The 23,386-nt window shown below is 42.5% G+C and overlaps 2 protein-coding genes across 5 annotated transcripts in view; one reads left to right on the top strand and one right to left on the bottom strand.

The window, feature by feature from the left end:
• Positions 1–23,386, top strand: part of ap2a1 (adaptor related protein complex 2 subunit alpha 1) — a 57,589-nt gene that overhangs the window by 19,967 nt on the left and 14,236 nt on the right. For 2 of the 4 annotated variants that reach the window (XM_059640422.1, XM_059640421.1), the window contains exons 7-16: positions 918–1,026; positions 1,910–2,060; positions 3,675–3,843; positions 6,284–6,421; positions 9,352–9,534; positions 12,155–12,252; positions 13,837–14,068; positions 14,782–14,949; positions 16,308–16,447; positions 19,364–19,426. In XM_059640422.1, the coding sequence (XP_059496405.1) occupies positions 918–1,026; positions 1,910–2,060; positions 3,675–3,843; positions 6,284–6,421; positions 9,352–9,534; positions 12,155–12,252; positions 13,837–14,068; positions 14,782–14,949; positions 16,308–16,447; positions 19,364–19,426 (1,451 nt within the window). The remainder of the gene's footprint in view (positions 1–917; positions 1,027–1,909; positions 2,061–3,674; positions 3,844–6,283; positions 6,422–9,351; positions 9,535–12,154; positions 12,253–13,836; positions 14,069–14,781; positions 14,950–16,307; positions 16,448–19,363; positions 19,427–23,386) is intronic. The other 2 variants (XM_059640424.1, XM_059640423.1) reach the window with 1 other exon arrangement.
• The window catches only part of fuz (fuzzy planar cell polarity protein), a 55,730-nt gene continuing 52,960 nt past the window's right edge, over positions 20,617–23,386 (bottom strand). The window contains exon 10 of the mRNA XM_048521166.2: positions 20,617–20,721. Within this exon, the coding sequence (XP_048377123.2) occupies positions 20,633–20,721 (89 nt within the window). The 3' untranslated portion in view covers positions 20,617–20,632. The remainder of the gene's footprint in view (positions 20,722–23,386) is intronic.

The raw sequence follows: 23,386 nt of genomic DNA, 5'->3' as shown, positions 1-23,386 counted from the left end.
GACCAGAATATGTTCACTTTAATAGCTGTGGTCACAGTCAAAGCTCTGCATTGCCTTTTAATATCAGCAAAGAAAACCAGTCAGTGCTGTTTCTTCTGATTTCCATCCAGCTTCCCTTCTTGAGCTTGAGCTGTATGCTACATTCTCTATGACCATGAGTGTACATCTACACCACATCTAGCGCTGCTTGTCAGAAGGTTAAACCCCTTTGGACTCTATCTTAGTGAAAGCAGCTACAGCAGTAGATAAAATTCAGTTGGGGATAGTTGCAGTGACAGTGTGATGTGTTTGCTGCTTAATGATGAGGCACAGTGCACTTTTTGTTTTGCATGGGAACAGGTTCTGATCTCTTCAGGTGAACAGAATGCTGGGTGGGAGACTAGTTTCTTGCTCTCCCATGTCCTCCCCAAAGCGAGGAAGTATCCATAATTATTGTATGTTTTTCATCAAATGCTTGTTAGAACTCTTGCTGATAGTCTCCTTACTGTTTGATCCACGAAAGAATGTTTAAGACAGTTGGGTAGTTTGCAGTCATATTGTTCATTGAATTGGATGCTGATTTTTCACCAATCATAGTGTTCAAACATAGCAGAAGAAAGAGTCAGCAATTCATTGACCTGAAAACGCTGGAGGAGGAAGAAGTAGTTACCTGACTAGCTGAGTACTTCCAGTATTTTCTCCTTGCTTCAGACTGCAACTGGGCATGCTTGGTGTTTGAGATGGATGCTTCAGGTGGAAAGTGTGCGATTTTCCCAAGATCAGCATTTCTCTCTCTTTTGAGTACAAGATTCATATTGGAACCCAGCTGTGTGCAGATAAATATCCATATTGTGACAAGTCTTTCCTGACATCACCAATAAGTAGATTGTGACTTACAAACGACCAGTAGCTTGATTTTTATTTCATGGCTGTTACAGATTGTGTCATCTGCCTCCACTGATCTTCAGGATTACACATATTACTTTGTTCCAGCACCCTGGCTTTCTGTCAAGCTGCTACGACTCCTGCAGTGTTATCCTCCACCTGGTAAGGCACCCAGCTACTTATAACACTGTCTTTTCATCGTTGTGACTAAATAATTAATGGGTCACTACAATAATTACTCGTGGCATTGCTTGCAGTTATTGTAGCATGATCGTTAAATATAAGGGCTCTAAGTCTGCCATTACAATCTAGAAGTTGACATTGCATAGTTGAAAGGGAAATATTTGCATTAGCATAGTTGAATGGGAAATGTTTATATACTAAATTAGAATGGGAGCCGCAAAAATAAGACCAAAATTATTGGAAACGGAAAACAAGGGGTGTAGTTAAAGAAATAAAGAACTGCAGATGCTGGAGATCTGAAACAAACAAAAAGAGAAATTGCTGGAGAAACTCAGCAAGTCTCTGAGGAGAAAACAACAAAGTTCTGAAGAAGTATGACTGGACTTGAAACATTAACTCTGCTTTCTTTCCACAGATGCTGCTAGACCTGCTGAGTATCTCCAGCAATTTCTGCTTTTGTCTTTCATCGATGGTTGCACACTGAATGCAAGATTTGTAGTTACTGTGCGTAAGTCCAAGTGAATGGTGTCTAGATTCCAGTGAGTCCTTTAATTAATGGGATCAGGGGTGTCGCTGGTTGGGGCAGCATTTATTGCCAATCCCTAATTGCCCAGAGGGCAGTTAAGGTTCAACCACTGGAGTCCCATGTAGGCCAGACGAGCTAAGGATAGCAGTTTCCTTCCCTAAAGGACATTAGTGTGTGTGTAGTTGTACTAATTTACTCAATTAGAAGTGACAAGTTTAACTAGTTGCTCAGTGTTGTGATAGCTACTACTATCAGAAAGAGAACTCCAGTTGGTGTTGGCACCCTGGGCTCATATACGGACAGTTTATTTCCACTTCACTGTTTCATCCTTTGCAGAGGACACTGCTGTTAAGGGTCGCCTGATTGAATGTATGGAGACTATCCTCAATAAAGCCCAGGAACCGCCCAAATCCAAGAAGGTACAACACTCCAATGCTAAGAATGCAATTCTTTTTGAAGCAATCAGCCTTATTATACATTACGACAGGTATGTAACGTGGCATCTCTCTGACCATCCTTCCACCTTAAGTTTCAGTATAAATAATGCAGCATCTGCATTGTCTGATGCGGTCGATTTAAATTTGACATGTTCCTTGGTCAAGAAGCCCAACAGTATAGAGCCAGTTGGGCACTCTGAATACACATCACACAAAATGTAAGAAATTCAGAAAGTGGCAGGACGGGAGCATGCTTGAACAGCAGAGAAACCATTGTACAAGTGAATAGTAAGGTATGAGTTTAAATTCTACAGCCTTCCCTTCAGCACTGGATCTCTTGATTTGAGTTGTGCTGAAGTGCAGCGTTAAGCAGAAGAAGCATGGGGAGTAGACTCTGAATTGCTTCTGTGCACTCTTAGAACAGCCACTGGGGCCAAAGTGGACTTGTTTCCCACTCTTCTCACTGTCTTGGGACCTACAAGTTTCTTTTATATTGTCTGGTGAGCTGCACTGCTCTTCTGATTTGCTAGCAAGTTGACTTTGCATGGTATTCATGTCAGGAGCCAGCTTTAGTGCCTTGTATGGGGCGTTACTTTCAGTTTGATAAGACTGGGAGGAGGATTTAAGGTTTGTTATTTAAAATGTTTGTTTTACACTTGTGCGTGCATGCATGCATTATGATATCAGTTGATGTTATTCCTGGACAAATCACATCCCAGATGAAAACCTGGCTTGATAGATCAGTCTTTGACTTGTTTTGCATTTGAAGTATCTCTTTCTGCAGGTTTTGCTTTAACAATAAAAATGAAGCTTATTAAGAAAGGCAAAAGAAAATGGAATAAACCAAGCCATCTATTTCTCTAACTGCAAAGATTTTTAAATGCATGGTAAAAGTATCATTCCATTAATCCCAAAACAGTACTTTTGAAAAAATAAAAGAAAAATAACAGCTCTTAGAACTCAAAACAATACAGCACCCAAAACACTACTTGTACAATATGTGTAAGAGTTCCTGTATGCAACACCTCGGAATATTTAATCACTTATGATTTCAACTTCTACACTGGAACTGCAGATAACGTCTTCCTGAAGCTATCATACCCCTAAATGTTTATGTACACAGCTTAAATAACCATTCAGGGTTTTGTCCCTACACTTTTGGTCTGGAGCTAACATTGATCTCTTTAAGACAATCTAGTTTACTAAATCCTTACCTTCTCAAGAACACTGGTCACAGTGATATATATTCAAAGAACTTCACAGGATTGCTGTAAACTTCGAGTAAAACTGAAACCAAAAGTCTTCCTCTCTAAGCTGTAAGTGTTTCCCTTGACCCCTATTTTAAAAAATGTTCCAGAAATGTGTCTCAAAAGTTGACGCCCCATTATTTACCATGCTGCATTCCAATCCAAAGCAATCTAAGATAAACAAAACATAATCATTAGCAGCACACAAAGCATTCTTAAAACCAGGCCTCAAAAACTGTCTTCAAGGAAATCACCATGGCTACAGAAATATTTGCAAGTTAATTATTAGCTTCAGAGACACACAAAGCCAGGAGGTCACTAACTCAAACCAAGCCCAAAATTAAATTTTATCGAAAATACACAGTGTACATCAAATGTTTTGTTTAAAAAACATACATGTGTTTAATTTTCTGGCAGTGAGCCAAACCTGTTGGTGCGTGCATGCAACCAGCTCGGTCAGTTCCTGCAGCACCGTGAGACTAACTTGCGATACCTGGCTCTGGAAAGCATGTGTCTACTGGCGGGCTCTGAATTTTCTCACGAAGCTGTCAAAACCCACATTGAAACAGTAATCAATGCGCTGAAGGTAAGCAATTAACTTTGCTTATGGATTAGAGGGGGTAATCACGGTACCTGCCATTTCACGATCTTTGTTCAAACACGAACATAGAATGAATGAGATGGGATGGGACAAGGTTGTGGAGTCTCATATGGCTAAATAGTTGTCTAAGCTCATGGAGAAATCTATCCTTGAGTAAGGCATTGGAAAGCTGGCATCTGTTTGGGTATCATAATGCCAGCAAAGGAACTTAATATCTTGCTGCTTAATCATAGAATCCCTACAGTGTGGTAGCAGGCCGTTCGGCCCATTGAGTCCACACTGACTCTGGGGAGCTTCCCACTCAGACTCACGCTATCCCTGTAATCATGATTTCCCGTGGCTTATTTACCTAGCCTGTACATCCCTGGACAGTGGGTAATTTAGCATGACCAATCCACCTATGCACATCTTGGACTGTGGGAGGAAACTGGAGTGCCTGGAGGAAACCCACGTGGACACAGGAAGGATGTGCAAACTCCACGTAGACAGTCACCTGAGGCTGCAATTGAACCAGGTCCCAGGTGTTGAGAGGCAGCAATACTAGCCACTAAGCACCGTGCTGCCCTAACATCTTAGGTTTTGTGACCTTGGAGAAAGAAGTACAAGGGAAAGGTCTCGGCCCGAAATGTCAGGCTTTCCTGCTCCTCTGATGCTTCGCCGGCTGTATTCATCCAGCTTCACACCGTGTTATCTCAAGGGAAAGGAAGTTGTGTTGAACTGGTATAAGACACTGGAATATTGCATTCAGGTCAGGCACTACATGTTTGGAAGGATATGAAGGCGTTGTAGAGAGAATGCAGAACAGGTTTACAAGGAGTTTGTTCTGAAGGTGGTTTGGAGTTATTGAAGCTCTTTCTCTTGGAGAAGAGAAGGCGAAGAGGAGAATTGCTAAAGGTATTCAAAATCATGAGATGTCGGGATAAAATAAATAAGGGGAAACTGCTCCCCTTGCATGAGGGTTGGAGTTTATGTAATTAGTGCGTGAAGTAAAAGTGACATGAAAATCTTTTTCATGTAATAGGTGTCGAGAATCTGGAATGCGCAGCCTGAGAGTATGGAGGAGCAGGTCCAATTGAGTCATTCAGAAGGGAATTAGAAGTTTATCTGAAAAGGAAACTGTGTGTATGATTACTGGGAGAAGTAGGAGAATGATAAATCAGGAGAGCAAGCACAGCCATGATGGAATGAATAGCCTTTCTCTGCATTGTGTAGCAATTTTGTGATATTGAATGCAATACATTTCCAAATCTAAAGGTTGCTTGAATTTTTATTTTGACTCCTAGACATTTGCAGCACAGGAGGCAGCCATTTTGCCTGTTGTATTTGTGCTGGTTACAAAAGATCTGATTACACAGATTCCATTTTTTTTTTTTCAGTTTTTGGACCAGAGCCCTGGAGGCTATGGTCACAAGTCTTTTCTAAAATGCATTCACAAAATGAGGGTATTGCTGCCTTGGACAGCATTTGTTGCCCATCCTTAATTGCCCAGAGGGCAGTTAAGAGTCAACCACACTGCTGAGTTTGGAGTCACATGTAGGCCAGACCAGGTAGCGTCCTTCCCTAAAGGTCATTAGTGAACCAAATGGGTTTTTCCTGACAATTGACGATGATTTCATAGACATCATTAGACTCTTAATTCCAGATTTTTATTGAATTCATAGTGCACTATCTGTTGCGGTGGGATTCGAACCCATGTCTCCAGAACATTACTTGGGTAGCTGGATTAAAAGACCAGTGATAACACTAGGCCATCACTTCCCCTTGATTTCTCCCAGTATTTCTAAATACTACTTATTACTTATCACTTACATTGTGCACAATGCTGCCCATTCTTTTGTGGTTAACACTGCTGCCTCAGTGCCACGGACCCAGTTTCACTTCCAACCTCAGGTGACTTTGTTTGTGTGTAGTTTGTACGTTCTCTTTGCGTCTGCGTGGGTTTCCTCTGGATGCTCCTGTTTCCTCCCATGTTAGGCGGATTGACCATTATAAATTGCCCATATTATACAGAGATGCGCATGCTGGTGGATTAGCCGTGGAAAATGCAGGGTTACAGGGATAGGGTAGGGCGGTGTGTCTGGGTGAGATCCTCTTCGGAGGGTAAGTGTGGACTCAATGGTCCAAGTGGCCTACTTCCACACTGTACAGGTTCTGATTACAAGTTTCTGACTTGACCAATCTTTCAGGCAATGAGATCCAGACTCCTATGACTTAGCCTTTGATTACTTCCTTTGAATTTCTGTCCTTTGGTTATTGACCCCTAATTAGTGGAGATATGTGGATTTGTATAGTAGTTCCTTACTTTTTTTGTATTTGTTTTCTGATGATCGTTCTTAAAACTCCATTTTTTTTGTTAGAATGCTCCAGAAGGTTTGTGAATCCGTTGCATTTAGTTACTCATCTTTTGTGTGCTTCTTTTCCATAGACGGAGAGGGATGTGAGTGTTCGCCAACGAGCAGCAGATCTCCTGTATGCCATGTGCGACCGAACTAATGCTCCACAAATCGTGGCAGAAATGCTGAGCTACCTGGAAACAGCTGATTATTCCATTCGTGAAGAGATAGTGAGTTTTCCATGCTTTGTCTAATTTCAAAACAGTGGGTGAACATTTAACAGTGAGTGCAGTGAACCCCACCCCAGGTTACAAATATGCTGTGCAGTTCATATCTCCACCTATTAACCATTCATGATGTGGTGATGCAGTGTTGGGCTGGGGTGTGCCAAGTCACACATCATGCAATACTAAGTTATAGTTCTACAGATTTATTTGAAAACACAAGCTGTCGGAGCGCTGCTCCTTCGTCAGGTGAAGTCACTATAACCTGGTGCTGTGTGACTTCTGCCTTTTGATCCTCCACTTGCTGGTTAATAGTGAGATAAATCACCTTCCTCCAAAACTATCTCTGAGTCAGCTTACTGTCTGATATGCAGATATCTGCCTCTTTGTTAATTTTGTCTGATGTTGCTCCTGCAAAGCACCCTTGTTGGCTTCTTTTACTTGGGGGTGGGGTGGCATGTATTGTGGAGGCTACAAGGATGACTGAAAGAGGTGAAATTTGTTTTTCTGATGGTGTGTCAAGCATTACGCTGGTCAGTCGTGGATTCATACTTGTCACATTTATGCGTGTCATAAATACGCTAACAACTGATTTCGTTGAAATCCTGTCTTCAAGATTGTTTCGATGGTGCATGAGATACCCGTGCACAACCATTCAAAGGTGATGTTGCCTTAATGCAGTTGTGTGTGGGGTCAGCAGAGAGATCCTTGTTTAACTCAGTGGCACAGGAGAGTGAATGGGCTCTTGCGTGAAGACTCAGGGCCAGCAAGGGCGTGTTGGAAGTGAGGGGGTGGATTTTGGAGTAAGATTGGGGCATGAAGGATCTGAAGAGAGATCAGAGGAATAGCAAAGTTGATAAAGGGACAGCTGACTTGGTGTAGTGAGGGAATAGTGTGTACAGTTGGTAAAGGCAAAACAATGAGGACCTAAAAAATGTTCAAATACATGTCCCTCTCAGGGTGTTGGCTGTCACAGTCCTTACAGGGCTTTGAATTTATCTGCAGCATTTCGAGGACCCCAGCTGAGATGGCTCTTAAGACAATATCCTTTATAAAGAAAGAAAAGCCAGCTGAGGCACTGTAGTCAATGGCTAGCACTGCTGCCTCACAGCACCAGGAACCTGGGATCGATTCCACCCTTGGGTGTCTGCCTGTATGGAGTTTGCACGTTCTCCCCGTGTCTGCATGGATTTCCACTAGATGCTGCGGTTTCCTCCCACGGCCCAAATACATGCAGCTTAGATGGATTTGCCATGTTAAATTGTCCCGTGGTGTTCAGGGATGTCTAGGTTAGGTGCATTAGCTGTGGGAAATGCTGAGTTGTAGGGGTATGGGACTGGTGATGCTGTTCAGAGGGTGCTGTGGATTTATTGGGCTGAATGGCCTGTTTCCACACTAGGGATTCTATGAACTAAAAGCAGAGCCCATCAGTTCAGCCATGCCCCACAGAGTGGCGAGTGCCATGCTGGAGTCTAATGTGAACATTCAGTAAAGTAAATGCATAAAACATGACGTTATTTCTTCTATAATAAAGGAAATAACTCCCATTCCCCTGTAAACATCAATGTGTGCCAGTTATGAGATGTACTAATACAATGAGCTCTCTGACTAAGCTAGTCTCACTAAATGATAGTAATGCACATGAGTAAAGCGAAGCAATATGGTGTAAAATATTTACAAGTGAAATTAAATTGTGGTGTACACCCGTGCACTTGTGTTTGGCTGTGCACTTGGACCAGTGTAGCAGTGATGTGGAACCTCTCTGTTTGGCCCGTGGTCTCTTTAAAAGACTGCTCATAGATACAACATTGTTACTTTACAGCAGGTTTCACAATGAGAAGCCTCTCAGGCTGTTGAATTGAACATTTTTTGCATGCACGCTACTGATACTAGTCACACGGGGAAAATGCATAAGGAGAAGGCGGTATTGGTGCTCAGTTGTGCTTGTGATTTTGGGAAAGGCATGGCATTGACAAGATCCTGATTTTAAGCTACAGGTGCTATATCAATGGGAATTGTGGTTGATAGTTTGTGAGAAGGTGTTGCTCAGCCTTTCCGAAAAGGACCACTACCCCAACCTCCTCCCAGTTTTTGCCCTCCAAGGCTTTTTCTCCAAAGTTTTTGAGAAGATTTGTAGCTTGGGTTGTGGATGAGGTTGTAGTCTTGCTCGCTGAGCCATTATTTTGTCACTGTGACAGGTACCATATTCAGTGTGCTGCCCTCTGAAGCTTCACTGAAGACACACTGTAGATTTGCTTGGTGAGCAAGTCTGCTTAGTTTGACTATGTCCAGTGATTTGGGATATTTGAGTAACGTATCCATGCCATGCCTGCTTCTCCCTTGATATTTTCCTTGTGTTTACATATTCCAAGAAATGAATTTGAACTAAGATAACATGATGTGAAGCTGGATAAACACTGCAGGCCAAACAGCATCAGAGGAGCAGGCAAGTTTGACGTTTTGGGTCGAGACCCTTCTTCAGAAGTGAATTTGAACTGTCTTGTTTGCAGGTGTGTGGTGACACCTGGTTGTGCAAGTTTGCTGTAATTCTCCATTACACATTGGGTTTTTACTGCTGCTGCTTGCCTGTAGAGGAAGCAGGTAAGTACAGAGGGGGAAGAACACTGAACAAAATGAAAATTTGATGGTGAGGCCAAGAAATGCTATGTAAGTAAAACTCAGTCTCAGTCTCTCTCACACTGGAGCCACGGTAGTAAAAGGATGTGAACGTTGAATTAAGTGGTCAAGGTTACTGATCAAGTTACTGTTAACATCCAACAGTGCTAATGTCCCACACTGACTGGGGAGATCACTAAGTGTTGTTCAGTTGTGTTCTGTTTATCCCAGCTGTTCATCAGCCTAGGGCAACTGCAACATTTTGCAAAGAGCTTATCACTCTCACTACCTGTGTTCTTTTTGTTAAAATTCCATGACAGGTCCTAAAGGTGGCCATTCTAGCAGAGAAGTATGCAGTGGATTACACATGGTATGTGGACACGATTCTGAACCTCATCCGCATTGCAGGGGACTACGTCAGTGAGGAAGTATGGTACCGAGTTATTCAGATTGTTATTAACCGTGATGATGTTCAAGGTTACGCAGCAAAGACTGTGTTCGAGGTAAACATTCTCGCTTGGAGTTCTGAATTTCAGCCACATTCTAAAATTGCTGTGATTACTAAAAGACCCTAATTCTGCTTCTGGAAATAGTCTGTGTCTCTTTTTTTTTAACCTTTTTGAGTGCCAGTACCATCATTTTTGTGTCTGCCACTTTTTTTTTTTGATGATTTTGTTTTTGCTGTGTCTCACCCTACCCCAGCAGACCTTCCACTGAAGTCTCTCAAACTCCTCCTTTTGTCTGGAACTAAACCAATCACTTACAATCTCGGTCCCTCAAAGTCACAAGGTCCCAGTCATCCCAATCCTTATCAACCATCCTTCAGGATATTATCCTCCTCCTAGTCCTTGCTGTCAAATCTCTGGTCTGCGTTGATCCCACTACTCTAATCTCCCATTGTCTCAACTATGCATTGCCCGCATTTCTTTCTTTTATTTGTGGCAGAGTCTTTGGCCATGTTACTCCACAAATTTTTTTTCTTGAGTATTCCTTCCCGTATCTTTCAGTATTTCTAGAAATTTCCCCTGTCTCAGCGGCTGTTATCCCTTCTCATCCTGTTACAACCTGACGTTCTCCTTGATAAAGTACTTTGGAAACTTGTTTTTGCTAATTTCCAAACTATAACCTGTTAACTGAGCATGAGTTGAAAATTTCTCCCTCCTTATAACTGTTCCATGGTTATTGGTGATTTTAAAACTTTGTGCCACAAGGTCCATGGCATAGGATTTATCTAATTCTGGAAGATGAGGTATGGGAGCTAGTCAAAATTATAATGGAAATAGCTCTCAAAGATCATGTACCACACTAGATAAAATGATTTTTTTTTTTTAAAAATGCACTGACTGGGCTCCTACAGGAGTTTCCATTCCTTAAGGAGCACTGCAAATGTCAACCAGCCAGTGTCTAAATGATAACACAGTCTGGACTATGCCATGACAAGAAACCAGCCATTCTTGTGATTAGGTTCTCATTTCATAGAACATAGAACATTACAGCACAGTACAGGCCCTTCGGCCCTCGATGTTGTGCCGACCTGTCATACTGATCTCAAGCCCATCTAACCTACACTATTCCATGTACGTCCATATGCTTATCCAATGACGACTTAAATGTACCTAAAGTTGGCGAATCTACTACCGTTGCAGGCTAAGCGTTCCATTCCCTTACTACTCTCTGAGTAAAGAAACTACCTCTGACATCTGTCCTATATCTTTCACCCCTCAATTTAAAGCTGTGCCCCCTCGTGCTCGCCGTCACCATCCTGGGAAAAAGGCTCTCCCTATCCACCCTATCTAACCCTCTGATTATTTTATATGTTTCAATTAAGTCACCTCTCAACCTTCTCTCTCATGAAAACAGCCTCAAGTCCCTCAGCCTTTCCTCGTAAGACCTTCCCTTCAGACCAGGCAACATCCTGGTAAATCTCCTCTGCACCCTTTCCAAAGCTTCCACATCCTTCTTATAATGCGGTGACCAGAACTGTACACAATACTCCAAGTGCGGCCGCACCAGAGTTTTGTACAGCTTCAGCATAACCTCTTGGTTCCGGAACTCGATTCTTCTATTAATAAAAGCTAAAACACTGTATGCCTTCTTAACAGCCCTGTCAACCTAGGTGACAACTTTCAAGGATCTGTGTACATGGACACCGAGATCTCTCTGCTCATCTACGCTACTAAGAATCTTACCATTAGCCCTGTACTTTGCCTTCTGGTTACTCCTACCAAAGTGCATCACCTCACACCTGTCTGCATTAAACTCCATTTGCCACCTCTCAGCCCAGCTCTGCAGCTTATCTATGTCTCTCTGCAACCTACAGCATCCTTCGTCACTATCCACAACTCCACCGACCTTAGTGTCGTCTGCAAATTTACACACACATTCTTCTACGCCCTCATCCAGGTCATTTATAAAAGTGACAAACAGTAGTGGACCCAACACCGACCCTTGCGGTACACCACTAGTAACTGGTCTCCAGGATGAACATTTCCCATCAACTACCACCCTCTGTCTCCTTTCAGCAAGCCAATTTCCGATCCAAACTGCTATATCTCCCACAATTCCATTCCTCTGCATTTTGTACAATAGCCTATTGTGGGGAACCTTATCGAACGCCTTGCTGAAATCCATATACACCACATCAACCGGTTTACTCTTATCTACCTGTTTGGTCTCAAAGAACTCAATAAGGTTTGTGAGGCACGACCTTCCCTTCACAAAACCGTGCTGACTATCCCTAATCAATTTATTCTTTTATAGATGATTATAAATCCAATCCCTTACAACCTTTTCCAACACTTTACCAATGCGTTTTAACTACTAAAAATAATTAGCCGTGAGATGCCTTTTCTAGTGGTAGATTAGTCGGAGATGCGAGGCCGCCGGCTTGAGAGAGAATCCCAGAATGAAGAGTTGACTGCTGAAAGAAACATGAAGTTAGCAGAATGTGGAGCACTTTGCTACAGTGATTGCTACATTGATTACAGCTTTCAGAAAAATACTGAATTTTCAAAAGGGATATGGTATAAAAGCAACCATTTAGAGCAGATGGAAGTTTTGAGCAAAGGGCTACCTCCTGTGATCAGAATTTCCAAGTGAAATTATTTTTGATTTCACCCTCAGGCACTCCAGGCACCAGCCTGCCATGAGAACATGGTGAAGGTGGGTGGATACATCTTGGGAGAATTTGGGAATCTCATTGCAGGTGATCCACGATCCAGGTGAGCTGAAGAAGGTAAAACAGAAACCATTAGCTTTCAGATTGGTACTTTTGCTCAGAATGGAATGGGGAAGTGCTCTAGTCATGAGCAACTTTTCAGTTTGCTTGGTGTGTGAACAGCCAGAGCTCTTTAACATCTCAATGGTCTTCCTTGGAACCATTGTCGTTTTAAGTGAGGCCTTATTTTGTTTGTGGCATCAACTGACTTTGGTGTGCTGAGTGCAAGAAGCTAATTTGTTCTCTGTATTTAGATGAGTGATCTAACCTGGTTTGTTACATGAATAGTTTTGTTCTATGATGGTTTGTCCACATTTCGTGTATGCAGCAAACACCTGAGGTAACATTGAGCTGGTACAATGTACAGTTTCTATTACATTTCCTCCAAGTTTGGAGGGGCATCTCTTATTTCACTAAATCCTGGACCACTTTTACCTTGGATTTGTGCTCAGGACCTCATAACATTGTGTCTCCTCCTCCCCAGTCTGTGTTTTTTAATAATTTATCATGGGATGTCACAGGCAAGGCTGACATTGTTGGATCTAATTTCTCTTAAGTTGGTGGTGAGCTGCCTCCTTCAATTGCTGTACTTTGTATGGTGAAGATATTGTCAGGTTTTTGACCCAGTGACAATGAAATAATGATTGGTGTTTGTCCATGTTGCTATGGTATGTGACCTGGGGGCAGTGCTGTTCCCATTTGTCTCCTGTTCTTGCCTTGTGTGCAGTTCAGATGTGATGCATGTTCCACATCTCTGCACTTATTGCTGATCAAAAGATATACTAATTGAAGTGATGACATTTGTTTAAAAATAGGGTAGACTGTGTGTCGTCTCCCAACTCTGGATATTATTGTCAAACTATTTGTACATTGATAATGGGACTTTTCTTTGTTCTAAAGGAGGGATACGCCAAATTGCCTTTTCACAGATGTTGACTTGGTTGCAGTTTGTTTGTATTTTTGTTTTTGTTTTACGCAAGATATATATTGACATAACATTCAAAATAGTACAGCAGCACAGAACAGGCCCTTCAGCAAATGGAAATTTCCTGTGTTGATGAATTAAGAGTAGAACCCAGAACTGAAATTCAGTTTGTTATTTTCCTTTCTCCTGGTAGTGTATTAACTGTGTGTTTCTGCGCAGAATAACTCGTGGGAAGAGCAACAATGCCCCTGGTTTCTCTTGTCTGTCCCTTTTTTTGAAAAAAGGAAATCACTCTTGGCATATGGGTATCACTGGCAAGAACAGCACATATTGCCCTTCAGTAATTGCCTTTTAGGGTAGCAGTGAGCTCTGTGGTAGAAGTGCTTTTGTGCTTTTAGGAAGGTAGTTCAAGGGTTTTGACCTGGAAGTGATGAAAGAATGGTTGATGTATATCCAAGTAGTAGCGGACCTGCCTTTATTCTTCCAGGTTGTGGGTTGTGAATTTGGGTGGATGTTGCGAATTGTGGTGCTTGAGATGCTGCAAACTGTGGCAGGTTCAGTGAATAGCTGGTATTTTCCTATACTATCTCAGTTGGTATGCTTGCCTCTGGTTATTTCTAACATGTGTGTTTTATTCCTCCCTGATGTGCCTGTCCTTTTCAGCCCCTTGGTTCAGTTCAACTTGCTGCATTCTAAGTTCCACTTGTGCAGCGTTCCGACCCGCGCTCTGCTGCTCTCCTCTTACATCAAGTTTGTCAACCTCTTCCCTGAGACCAAGACCACAATCCAGGATGTGCTGCGCAGTGACAGCCAGCTCCGAAACTCTGATGTGGAACTCCAACAGAGGGCCGTGGAGTACCTCAAGCTCAGCTCAATTGCCAGCACTGATGTCCTGGTGCGTATAAAGCCCATGCCTCAGACTTTCTTCAGTGTTGCTGCTTCAGATTAAATGTAAAGAACTGTTTCAGAATTAGAACTTGTGGGTTTGAGTCCCCCATTGAAAAGACTTGAGCGCATAATCTAGGCTGGCACCCCCCCATACCAGGATTAAAGGGGTATGTTGTAAACTGACAGATAACTATTTGAATGAGCCATTTAAATATAGTGACTGTTCACTTGCAGCTGTCTTGTCAGCAAGACAAACTAGAATGTCCCTCATCTGAGTCAGTGCTTTTAGCCGCTCTCTTGTTGTTAGACAAGTTCGAGGTGGGGATGGAGCCAGTAAAGGTGAGTGTCGGTGGGGAGGTAGGTCAGTCCAGGGAGGGCGGACAAGTCAAGGGGGTGGGTAGGTAGGAGATGGGGGTACAGCTTGAGGTGGGAGGAGGGGATAAGTGAGAGGAAGAACAGGTTAGGGAGGTGGGGATGAGCTGGGCTGGTTTTGGGATGTGGTGGGGCGGGGGGGTGTGTCCAATTTTGAAGCTTGTGAAATCCACGTTGATACCATTGGGCTGCAGGGTTCCCAAATGGAATATGAGTTGCTGATCCTGCAACCAATGATACCCGTTGCAGTGTACTTCTGCATGAATGGGGTGAGTGGGTGAGGTGTGATCAGTTATTAAAGTTGAGCCCCAGTAAAAGTAATTTCTCTTCTTGCCCTCTCCTCTGCAGGCTACTGTCTTAGAAGAGATGCCCCCTTTCCCTGAAAGGGAATCCTCCATCCTCGCAAAGCTGAAGAAAAAGAAGGGACCAGGCACTGTGACGGATATGGAGGAAGGAAAGAAGGAACAAACAGAGGTCAATGGTGGTGTTGAGCCGGCTGTGAATGCTAGTACCGTGGTGAGTACAGTATCTGCTGTCACAGCTTAAAAAGCCACAAGCCTGATTCTGTTGGCACACTCCCTTCTGAATCAGGTTGGTGGTTCCAATGGATCGCACTGTTTGGAAGCACGGAGGCAGATTCAGTTAAAACATTTTGAGAGAGCTTTGGTTGGCTTTTGCTGTCATTGAGTTTGGTTCTGTTGCAGACACATAAACAATGATTGTTGTGATTTACATAGCAGCTTCGTTACACTTGTACTGCATGGCTAAGGGTTACTTTGTTTTTTTTTGACTAGGTCCCGGTGGCCAAGGTGACTCACTTTTTCTAACTTGTAGCATGAAATAAAAGCTGAAAATAATCAGCATTCTGGCAGCACCTGTGAGCAGAGAAAGACGATTAATAGGTTCTTATGAAAGGTTACCAATCTGAAATGTTGACGCAGGACGAGGCCATTCAGCCCTTCAAAACTGTTCTGACATTCTGTGTTTCTGCCTGCTAAAGATGAGATGTGAAAGAAAGACAATGCAGAATAAGAAACCTTGCTCACAGCCACTTATGCACAGAAAGCAATGCTGAAAAATCTGAACGGGAAACAAAAGTGACCTAGTTAACAGAAATGTGCTCTTCCTTCATTGTCATGTTCAGGCCCCAAATCCCAACTTACTTTACATCTCCAGAGATGTTGCTAGACCCACAGAACCCCAGTGTTTTCAGTCCAACTAATTTGAAAGAATGGGCTTGACTAAACCCTATCCAAAAAGTGTTTGGAATTTCTCAGGGCACTGACAAGTTACAAAGTGAGTCACCTTGGCCGTAGAGACCTCGTTAAAACGCAATGTAATCATTAGCCACGCGATACCAGCGTAGTGGAGCTGTTGTGTAATCTCAACAGTCACTGTTCACGAGTCGGCAACAGAACCAAATGCCATGCAAGCAAAAACCGCAAGTAATGAAGAGCTTTTGGAACCGTGGATCACTCCCAAATTGCACTCGCCCCACATCCTGAGATTCTCAGATGCCTGATTCACCAAAGAATGAAATCTATCCAATTTGCATTTGACTGACTCAATACAACTTGGTTCTGTGGTCTCCTTGCAAGTTCTAATCTGGAAATTGATCACTCACTCACTGGCAAATTCTTGCCCCAGATTTCTTTTTTAATTCAAGTGCAGATCAATTCACTCCACTCCTGTAGCTCTAGACCGTTAAATATAGGAGCAAAAGTAGTTCCTTTGGTTGATCTGATATTCCTCAATTTTGTGCTAGGGTAAAAGGACCTACCATGGCTATTTGTGTTTGTTTTCGTAAATGTAACTGTGAGCTGCAGAAATTATTTCTGGTAGTTTTACCTTGGTCTTCTCTCTTCCCCTTGCAGTCCACGCCCTCTCCATCTGCTGATCTTCTGGGTCTGAAGAGCGCTCCTGCCAGTGGAGGCAGCCTGTTGGTGGATGTGTTTTCTGATGCAGTGCCTGCAACTGGTGCCTTGGCACCTGGATCTGAAGACAACTTCTCCCGGTAAGCGAGTGGCTTTTATGTCACCAGGCCTTTGGGCTTGCAACGGGGACACAAAGTAATTGCAATCCAGCTGGTGTGGTAGTGCTGATTCTGTACAAGTTGTATTTTGTGCATTCTGAAGCTGCTTCTTTGATGCGATGCTTACAGCACAGTTGTGTTCAAAGTATTTGTTTATGTTGTTTACAAAACTGAGCATGTTGGCGCATAGCTAGGCCTTTATGTATTAGTTTGGGCAGAGCTGCCTTGGCACTCGTGATGGATCTGATGTTGCAAGCCTGAACAATGAGGAGAATTGTTAGCCAGTTTGATCTGATAGTTGGCTTGTAGTTGTTGCCCTGTGACTGTGGAGCATTTCCAGAAGAAGTTGAGGCTTTCAGAAGGCATGGTTTGGGGTTGACAGAAGCCCTGTGTGCCCCCACGATCATTGCACGAGAGTGAGTCCTTCTCCCACTGTCAGACCCAAGTGATATTTCTACGTGCCCTCCCCAAGATATTGCTGTAATTTACATGTATGCAGCACAATGATACAATTGCTGTTCAATGCTAATAACCCTAAGGCGTAAAGAAGAGTTGTGTTGGGTTTGACTCAGTTTGGTTGCACTTTCATCTCTTGACTGAGAAGGATGGTGGATCCAAATTTGACTTTGCAATCTAAGCTGGCGTCCCAGTGCGTGAGACATTTAAACTCCTGTGTGGCAGTGTTGATCACTTATTGTGATTGGCACCCATGCTGTGCAACAGTAATTGTTGCTATGTTTACTGTAATGATAACAGTAATGTAATTTATGTGAAGTACATTGGAAATGATTCTGATCATTTTTGGTAGGTGCTGACTAATTCCAATGTTTGATTATGTTTGCAGAGCACTTGACATTTTTAGATTGAAAGGTGACACAACAAGGTTCTCTGATAACAAGGTGTAGAGCTGGATGAACACAGCAGGCCAAGCAGCATCAGATTAACAGGAAGGCTGACGTTTCGAGCCTAGATCCTCCTTCAGGGACAGAGTTTTTCTGAAGAATGGTCTAGGCCTGAAACGTCAGCCTTCCTGCTCCTCTGTGTTCATCTAGCTCTATACCTTGCTATTTCATATTCTCCAGCATCTGCAGTTCCTGCTATCTCTCCACAACAAGGTTGAGCTCCTTTTTATCCACTTTTGCTTGGAGTTTTCAAAGGTCATGTACAAAATAGAAATTCTCTTAAAGAGATGGCAGACACTTAAAATTCAGCAGCAGAAATTTGAAGTGAAATTTAGCTACCCCAAATCTATTTCACTTTAAACCCTTATAGCAGTTCTAAGCAGAATTCATGCCTACAGAAGCAAGGTTCTGCAGACCATAGTAATCCTAAAATTAAAATCCAAAATGCTGAAGTACTCTGCATCAGTATGGAGGAAAAAAAAAGATGGTGAATATAGAGATGTTTTCTCGTATAGGGAAGATTAGAACTGGGGGATACAGTTTTAAGATCTTATTTAAAGTTCTTGGGGGATTTGACAGCGTAGAAATGGAGAGGTTATTTCCCCTTATGGGCGTGTCTGGGACCAGAGAGTGTAATCTCAGAGTAAAGGCCTCGGCCATTTAAGACAGATGAGGAATTTTTTGAGGATCAATTTGTGGAATTCTTTACCACAGAGGACTGCCAAGGCTGAGATAGACAGACAGATTTTTAATCAGTAAGGGAATTGACAGCAATGGAGAAAAGGCAGGAAAGTGGGGTTGAGGATTATTAAATCAACCACAATCTCTCATTAAATTCCAGAGCAGACTCATAGTCTATTTCTGCTCCTATGTTTCATGACCTAAGAGGTATTCCTTTTTGATATAGAGATGAAAACAAATTTTTTTCTGTTAGTCAGTGGATTTCTGTTCTGCCAAAACCTGTAGGAGCTCAGTTACTGAATTTATTCAAGGTAGAATTGGAATCTTGATAGATGTGGGTGTCAAGGGCTCTGGAGGGAAGACTGGAGATAGGAATGCGGGTCTGAGATCACAGCCAGATTGTGTTATCGCGCACAATGTCAGAACAGTTTTTAAGGGCTGAATGGCCTAATCCTGAATTAACATTTCGATTGGTGTTCTTTCCTAAGAACCTTTTTAACCCTGTTTTTTGCCCCGCAGGTGCTCCCGGAAAGCTGCCGAACATTTTCAGCATTTTCTGCTTTTATTTCATGCTACCAGTGTTGAGTTGGAGTTGAACTTTTTGCTAGAGCCAAGAATGGTCTTTGGCCTCTCCATTTGCCCCTCATTGGTTAATCTCCTAATAACTAACCTGTCGCATGGAGCAAAATACATAACACCAAGTGTAATATAGGACCCTGTATTTTAGTATTCAAGTCTGACCCCTGGCAGGGATAATAGGACTTGCTCAACCCTGGGACCCAAGTACAGTTCTAGTCTGGGCCAAATGTGTGAGGTATTGTCTCCTGTTCATAATAAAACAAATGAGTTTGATTGTTCTTTAGTCAGGTCAGAGAAAGCCCACAGGCCCTGACTTGACATAAATTGACAATCTTAGCCAAAAAGGCCACATACTAATTGGAGCAGGAAAATGTCTCTTGCTGTGGTACAGGGCAATCTTTTGATCCTGTTGCTGAATTGTCGAGGGAACTATGCTGTACCTAAAGTGCAAGCCTGTGAGTCAGGAGTGCTTGATGTGGTAGTGTGGGTGGGAGCTGCACTCGCTATTGTGTGGTACCAGGAGTACATAATGCTGAGTACTCGTGACATGCGAGAGTAATGCTCCTCACTGTGCCAAATTTGCTTTATCTAAACTGATGTGAAATAATGTTTGAAGGCAAAAATCTTGTGACTTGATCTTTGAGTAGTTTGTATGGTGGTTTCTTTGTGATTCAGTTTCTCCTTTTTTTTTCTTTCTGTTCCTCTGCACGCTTGCCTGTGATTTGGGATTGTGCAGAAGCTTGGATCTGCCGGGTGAGAGCCCTGCATCGTTGCTGGTGGACGCAACCCTGGGTGCAGAGTAAGCAGTGTACTACTGAGTGGAGCTGGACTGTCTAAATCCCCGTTCATCCCCAGCTCCAAAACAGTCCAGGGTCCAAAAAAAATGTTGTTTTTACTCCAAATATATACAGCATAAAGACATACTCCTGCACCTCACTTTAGCTGCAGTGTTGGAAGTGTTGAGATGGGAGACAACCATTGTAACTGTTAAATACTTTTAATTACAAACATTTCAATTGCCTGCCTGTCATATCAATATACATTTTTTTAAGCATCAATTCAACCTGTTTTTTTTAAGCTGGCTGGCGGAAGAGTATCAAAGGAGCATTATGTTCTGAAGTTAGTGATGTGTAATGCAGCCGTGATCTGATTGGTGGATGCAACTAAAAGTCCTAATTATTCACCATTTGAATTACTTTGAGGGAAGGAAATTTAACACCCTTGCCTGGTCTTGGCCTGTGTATGAGTCCATACCTGTGCAAAGTAGCTCTGTTGTAATTAGGGCAGATGATGAATGCCCACATCCTGCATATAAATCAAAATCTTACTTGTTCAAAATGTCTCCTTGCTAGCATGAAGCAAGACTTCAACCCATGGATCTATACGAAATGCAGTATATATTTCATGTGAAATAACAGGGTTATGCTGGATTGCAGAGTTGATGTGGTAGTATGTTGGTATGTGCAGGTCACCTCTGGAATGACTGTCTTGTCACATGTTCTTATCACTTTCAATCTGCTTCAAGGTTTGAGGTGATTCAAATGCCAAGCTGTCTGCAACTCTGCATGGAGTTGTAATCATTTATGATTTAAGAGCATGGAGTGCACCATTTGGTGGTGTTTTGTTTTGCAAGTTTTCTAATTTCAGTTCAGTAGTTGGTGTTTTCCTTTTTTCTGATGAAAATGAAGCTGTTTAGGACAAGCGATTTTGTCTGCCAGAAGCTGGCATTTTTTATGCGTCTGATTCAAAATTCCTATTGCAGTAAGTGTAAACTGGAACAGAATTTGCTCACGGCAAATCAAAATCCCTTGCCCTGTCCATTGATGACCATCTCCATTTTCTCATTAAATTATCACCTTTTAAATTAGTGATTGTGGTCTGTCAGAGCTGTCTTTATCTATTTGGACTGTGTAATTGCTTTTTTCTTAGTGTGAAAGTTAATGCATAGCACACACATTTTTATTGAATAATTTTTATTTCTTTCATGGTGTAGCTCTTAACAGGGTCATCCAGCCCCTTGTCCCAAGATTCTTCCCCAACTTTCCTCCACTTTGTTTCCATGCTCATAACTCTCTTGCAGAGGACTCTTGATCCCTGAAATGTGAAAATAGGCTTTGAGAAAACTTAGCATTTAACTTCCTTGGCGTTCGTTTTCTCTTTTTCCCTTGTTCCCTGCTATGCTCAAGGAATCTTCTGACATTGTGGTATCACTAATCACTACTCTGTCATCATGACACCTTGCTTCATAACTATGACATTTATCTCCTTATTCTGTTTTTCTGTTCTGAAGGGCCTGATGTTTGTTCTTGACCACTCATTCACAAATTCCGGTCACTGAGTGACCAAAGGCCATTATTTCTAATTAGCAAATACTAATGGGTTACTTCTTAAAGAGAATTGGAGCCAACCATGGTCCTGTCCTCTTCCTTCTCGCTGATGGTCTCATTCTCCAGTATCGATCAGGAGTAGAAATCCTGGACATCCTTGTTTGAGTCAAGCTTTAGTAAAGGGTCCCTACCAATGCTGTGGCTGAGAAGAGTGCAGACTGTGCAGTTGATCCTTGGGCACTCATGCTTTTGATTTTTTTTGTGCTTTGGACAGAGGTGATGGAAACCTCATGACACTCATTTTGGGTTTTGTGAGATGGAATTGCAGAATTTGATCACTTCCCCAAATCTCGAAGAATTTTCTTCAGTTGAAATCAGTGGGGTGTCAGTTGAGAGAGCCAGTGACTGATATTCATGGAAGACTGGGAAAATTCTGATTGGATTTTAACACTTTGAAAGTTTTTTGACTAGCCGGGGGTATGTGATGCAGAAATCGTTATATTCCTCAACTACGATTGTTCCTGGTCTTTTCCATTCCCATTCTACTTCAAAAACAAATCCACCTGTAGAAGCTGATGGGAGAAATAAATTCCTTATCGTGTGGATTAAGGCAAGATATATTTTTGCTTGGAGTTAGTTGTAGGTGATTAGACACCCTGGACATTTTGTCTCCTATCCCCTGTTCCCAGTCTAACAGGTTACATAGCTGAGGGGTAGGGAGATTTAATTGTTGTGGTTAGATGATTGGTTTGGGAGTTCTTTTGCCACAGAACAATGTCTGTGACATAATAGGACACCACAAGCTTATTCCCTTGACTGGGAATCTGGTAACATGCTGTGGTCTTCAGCTTGGGCATTTGGTAGATTGTTAACTCAGTTGGTGGGAGGTTTGGCTACAAGTCACTGGAAAGTGCACTGTGAATAACTGAACATATTGAACAGGGGAATTTGCTCTTGCTGGATGCTGAGCGAGGGAGAATTATGTTTTTTCACTATCGTGAATGGAGTGGGAGACAGAGAATTGCTTCCTTCCCTTGTCACCTACATTCCAATGTGTAAAGTGATGGGTCATGAACTAAGCTGTTTAAATGTCGCTCCTTTGTGGAGTTATAGCCAGTGGCTCAGAAGAATACTAGCCTCTCGCAGCCTCTGTTGATAATAAAGAGCAAACTTTCCTGATCCAGGGCCTCACCCTTCCTATCTCCATATAATTACCTCCAGTTATGCAACCAAGACCCCTGTGCACCATGTAGGCAGCTTTGTTCTGTGGTCGGTGTCTGAGTGGAGAGTACACATTTGGCAAAACCAGGATATTCTTGTAACCAGCACCTGTTCTGATAATGCTCGGTTCTGTTGGAGAGTTTTTTGGGATAGGTGAGCAAAACAAAGGACCTGGAATCCATTCTGAATTCTTTTTTCCTGAGACATGAGCACAAAACTGTGTTTAAATTTTTTGTAAAAATTTTCCTCAAGCTTTCCATAAATGGGTAGGCAGCCCCACTGTGGGCAGAAGCGATGAGAGCAGATTTGAACAAATTTTTCAAAATTGAGGCATTTGGACAGATAGTATTCCCGTTGGTAGATGGGTCAAGAACCAAAGGAGACAGGAGAAAAGTGATTGCCAAAAGAACCAAAGCTGGCATAGACACGATGGGCGAATGGTTTCCTTCTGTGCCGCATCCTTTTTGATTCCTCTGTACAAACCTGATGTCTATCAGTCCACCATTAGTGGCTGTTCCTTCAGCTGCTTGGATCTAAACTATGGAATTTCCTCCTCAAACCCCTCATTCCTTCTCCTTTTTAAGGAGCTTTGAAATTTGCATCTTTTTTGGTCCTTTGCCCTAGTAGCTCCCATTGTTCCATGTTTTAGTTGGATAACACTCCTGTGAAGCTTTGAAATATTCTACTACATGAAAGATGCTATATAAATGCAAACTTGTTGATTCAGTAAGGCTAACTGAGTTTCTGTCCTTAGTGCAGCTTGTAAAATGTCAACAGCCTCTGCCCCAGATGTATTTTTAGGACCCAATAGGACTGTTGCAGTGTAAGATATACTGGTGAACCATGAAACTGTGTGGGCCAAAAACTCAGATGAATATGGCAGGTTTCTATTGAGTAAATGTGAGGAGATAATCCCAATTTGTTCATTGGCTCCCCATTGGCAATGTGAAGTGCAAAAGACTTGCAATCTGCAAACTGGAGATGAACCTGCAGACATCACTTTTCTTCAGCAACTGTGATAGTAAAAATATCTTGTATGCATCTGTGAAAACATGCCTGTTTTAGTCAGGCATGCCATGGAGTTGTGTGGTCTGTTCCTCGACTCTTGAAAGACACTTATGGAGCCCTGCAATCTACTAACTCTACCAAGAAAATTGATCAAAGCTGATAGCCAACTGGTTTTGTAGGGGCTAGAACATCAGCCTGGCTGA

The sequence above is a fragment of the Stegostoma tigrinum genome, chromosome 38 (assembly GCF_030684315.1).
Source record: "Stegostoma tigrinum isolate sSteTig4 chromosome 38, sSteTig4.hap1, whole genome shotgun sequence".
In the NCBI taxonomy this organism is placed as follows: Eukaryota; Metazoa; Chordata; class Chondrichthyes; order Orectolobiformes; family Stegostomatidae; genus Stegostoma; species Stegostoma tigrinum.
This window is presented reverse-complemented; position numbering and strand designations above follow the sequence as displayed.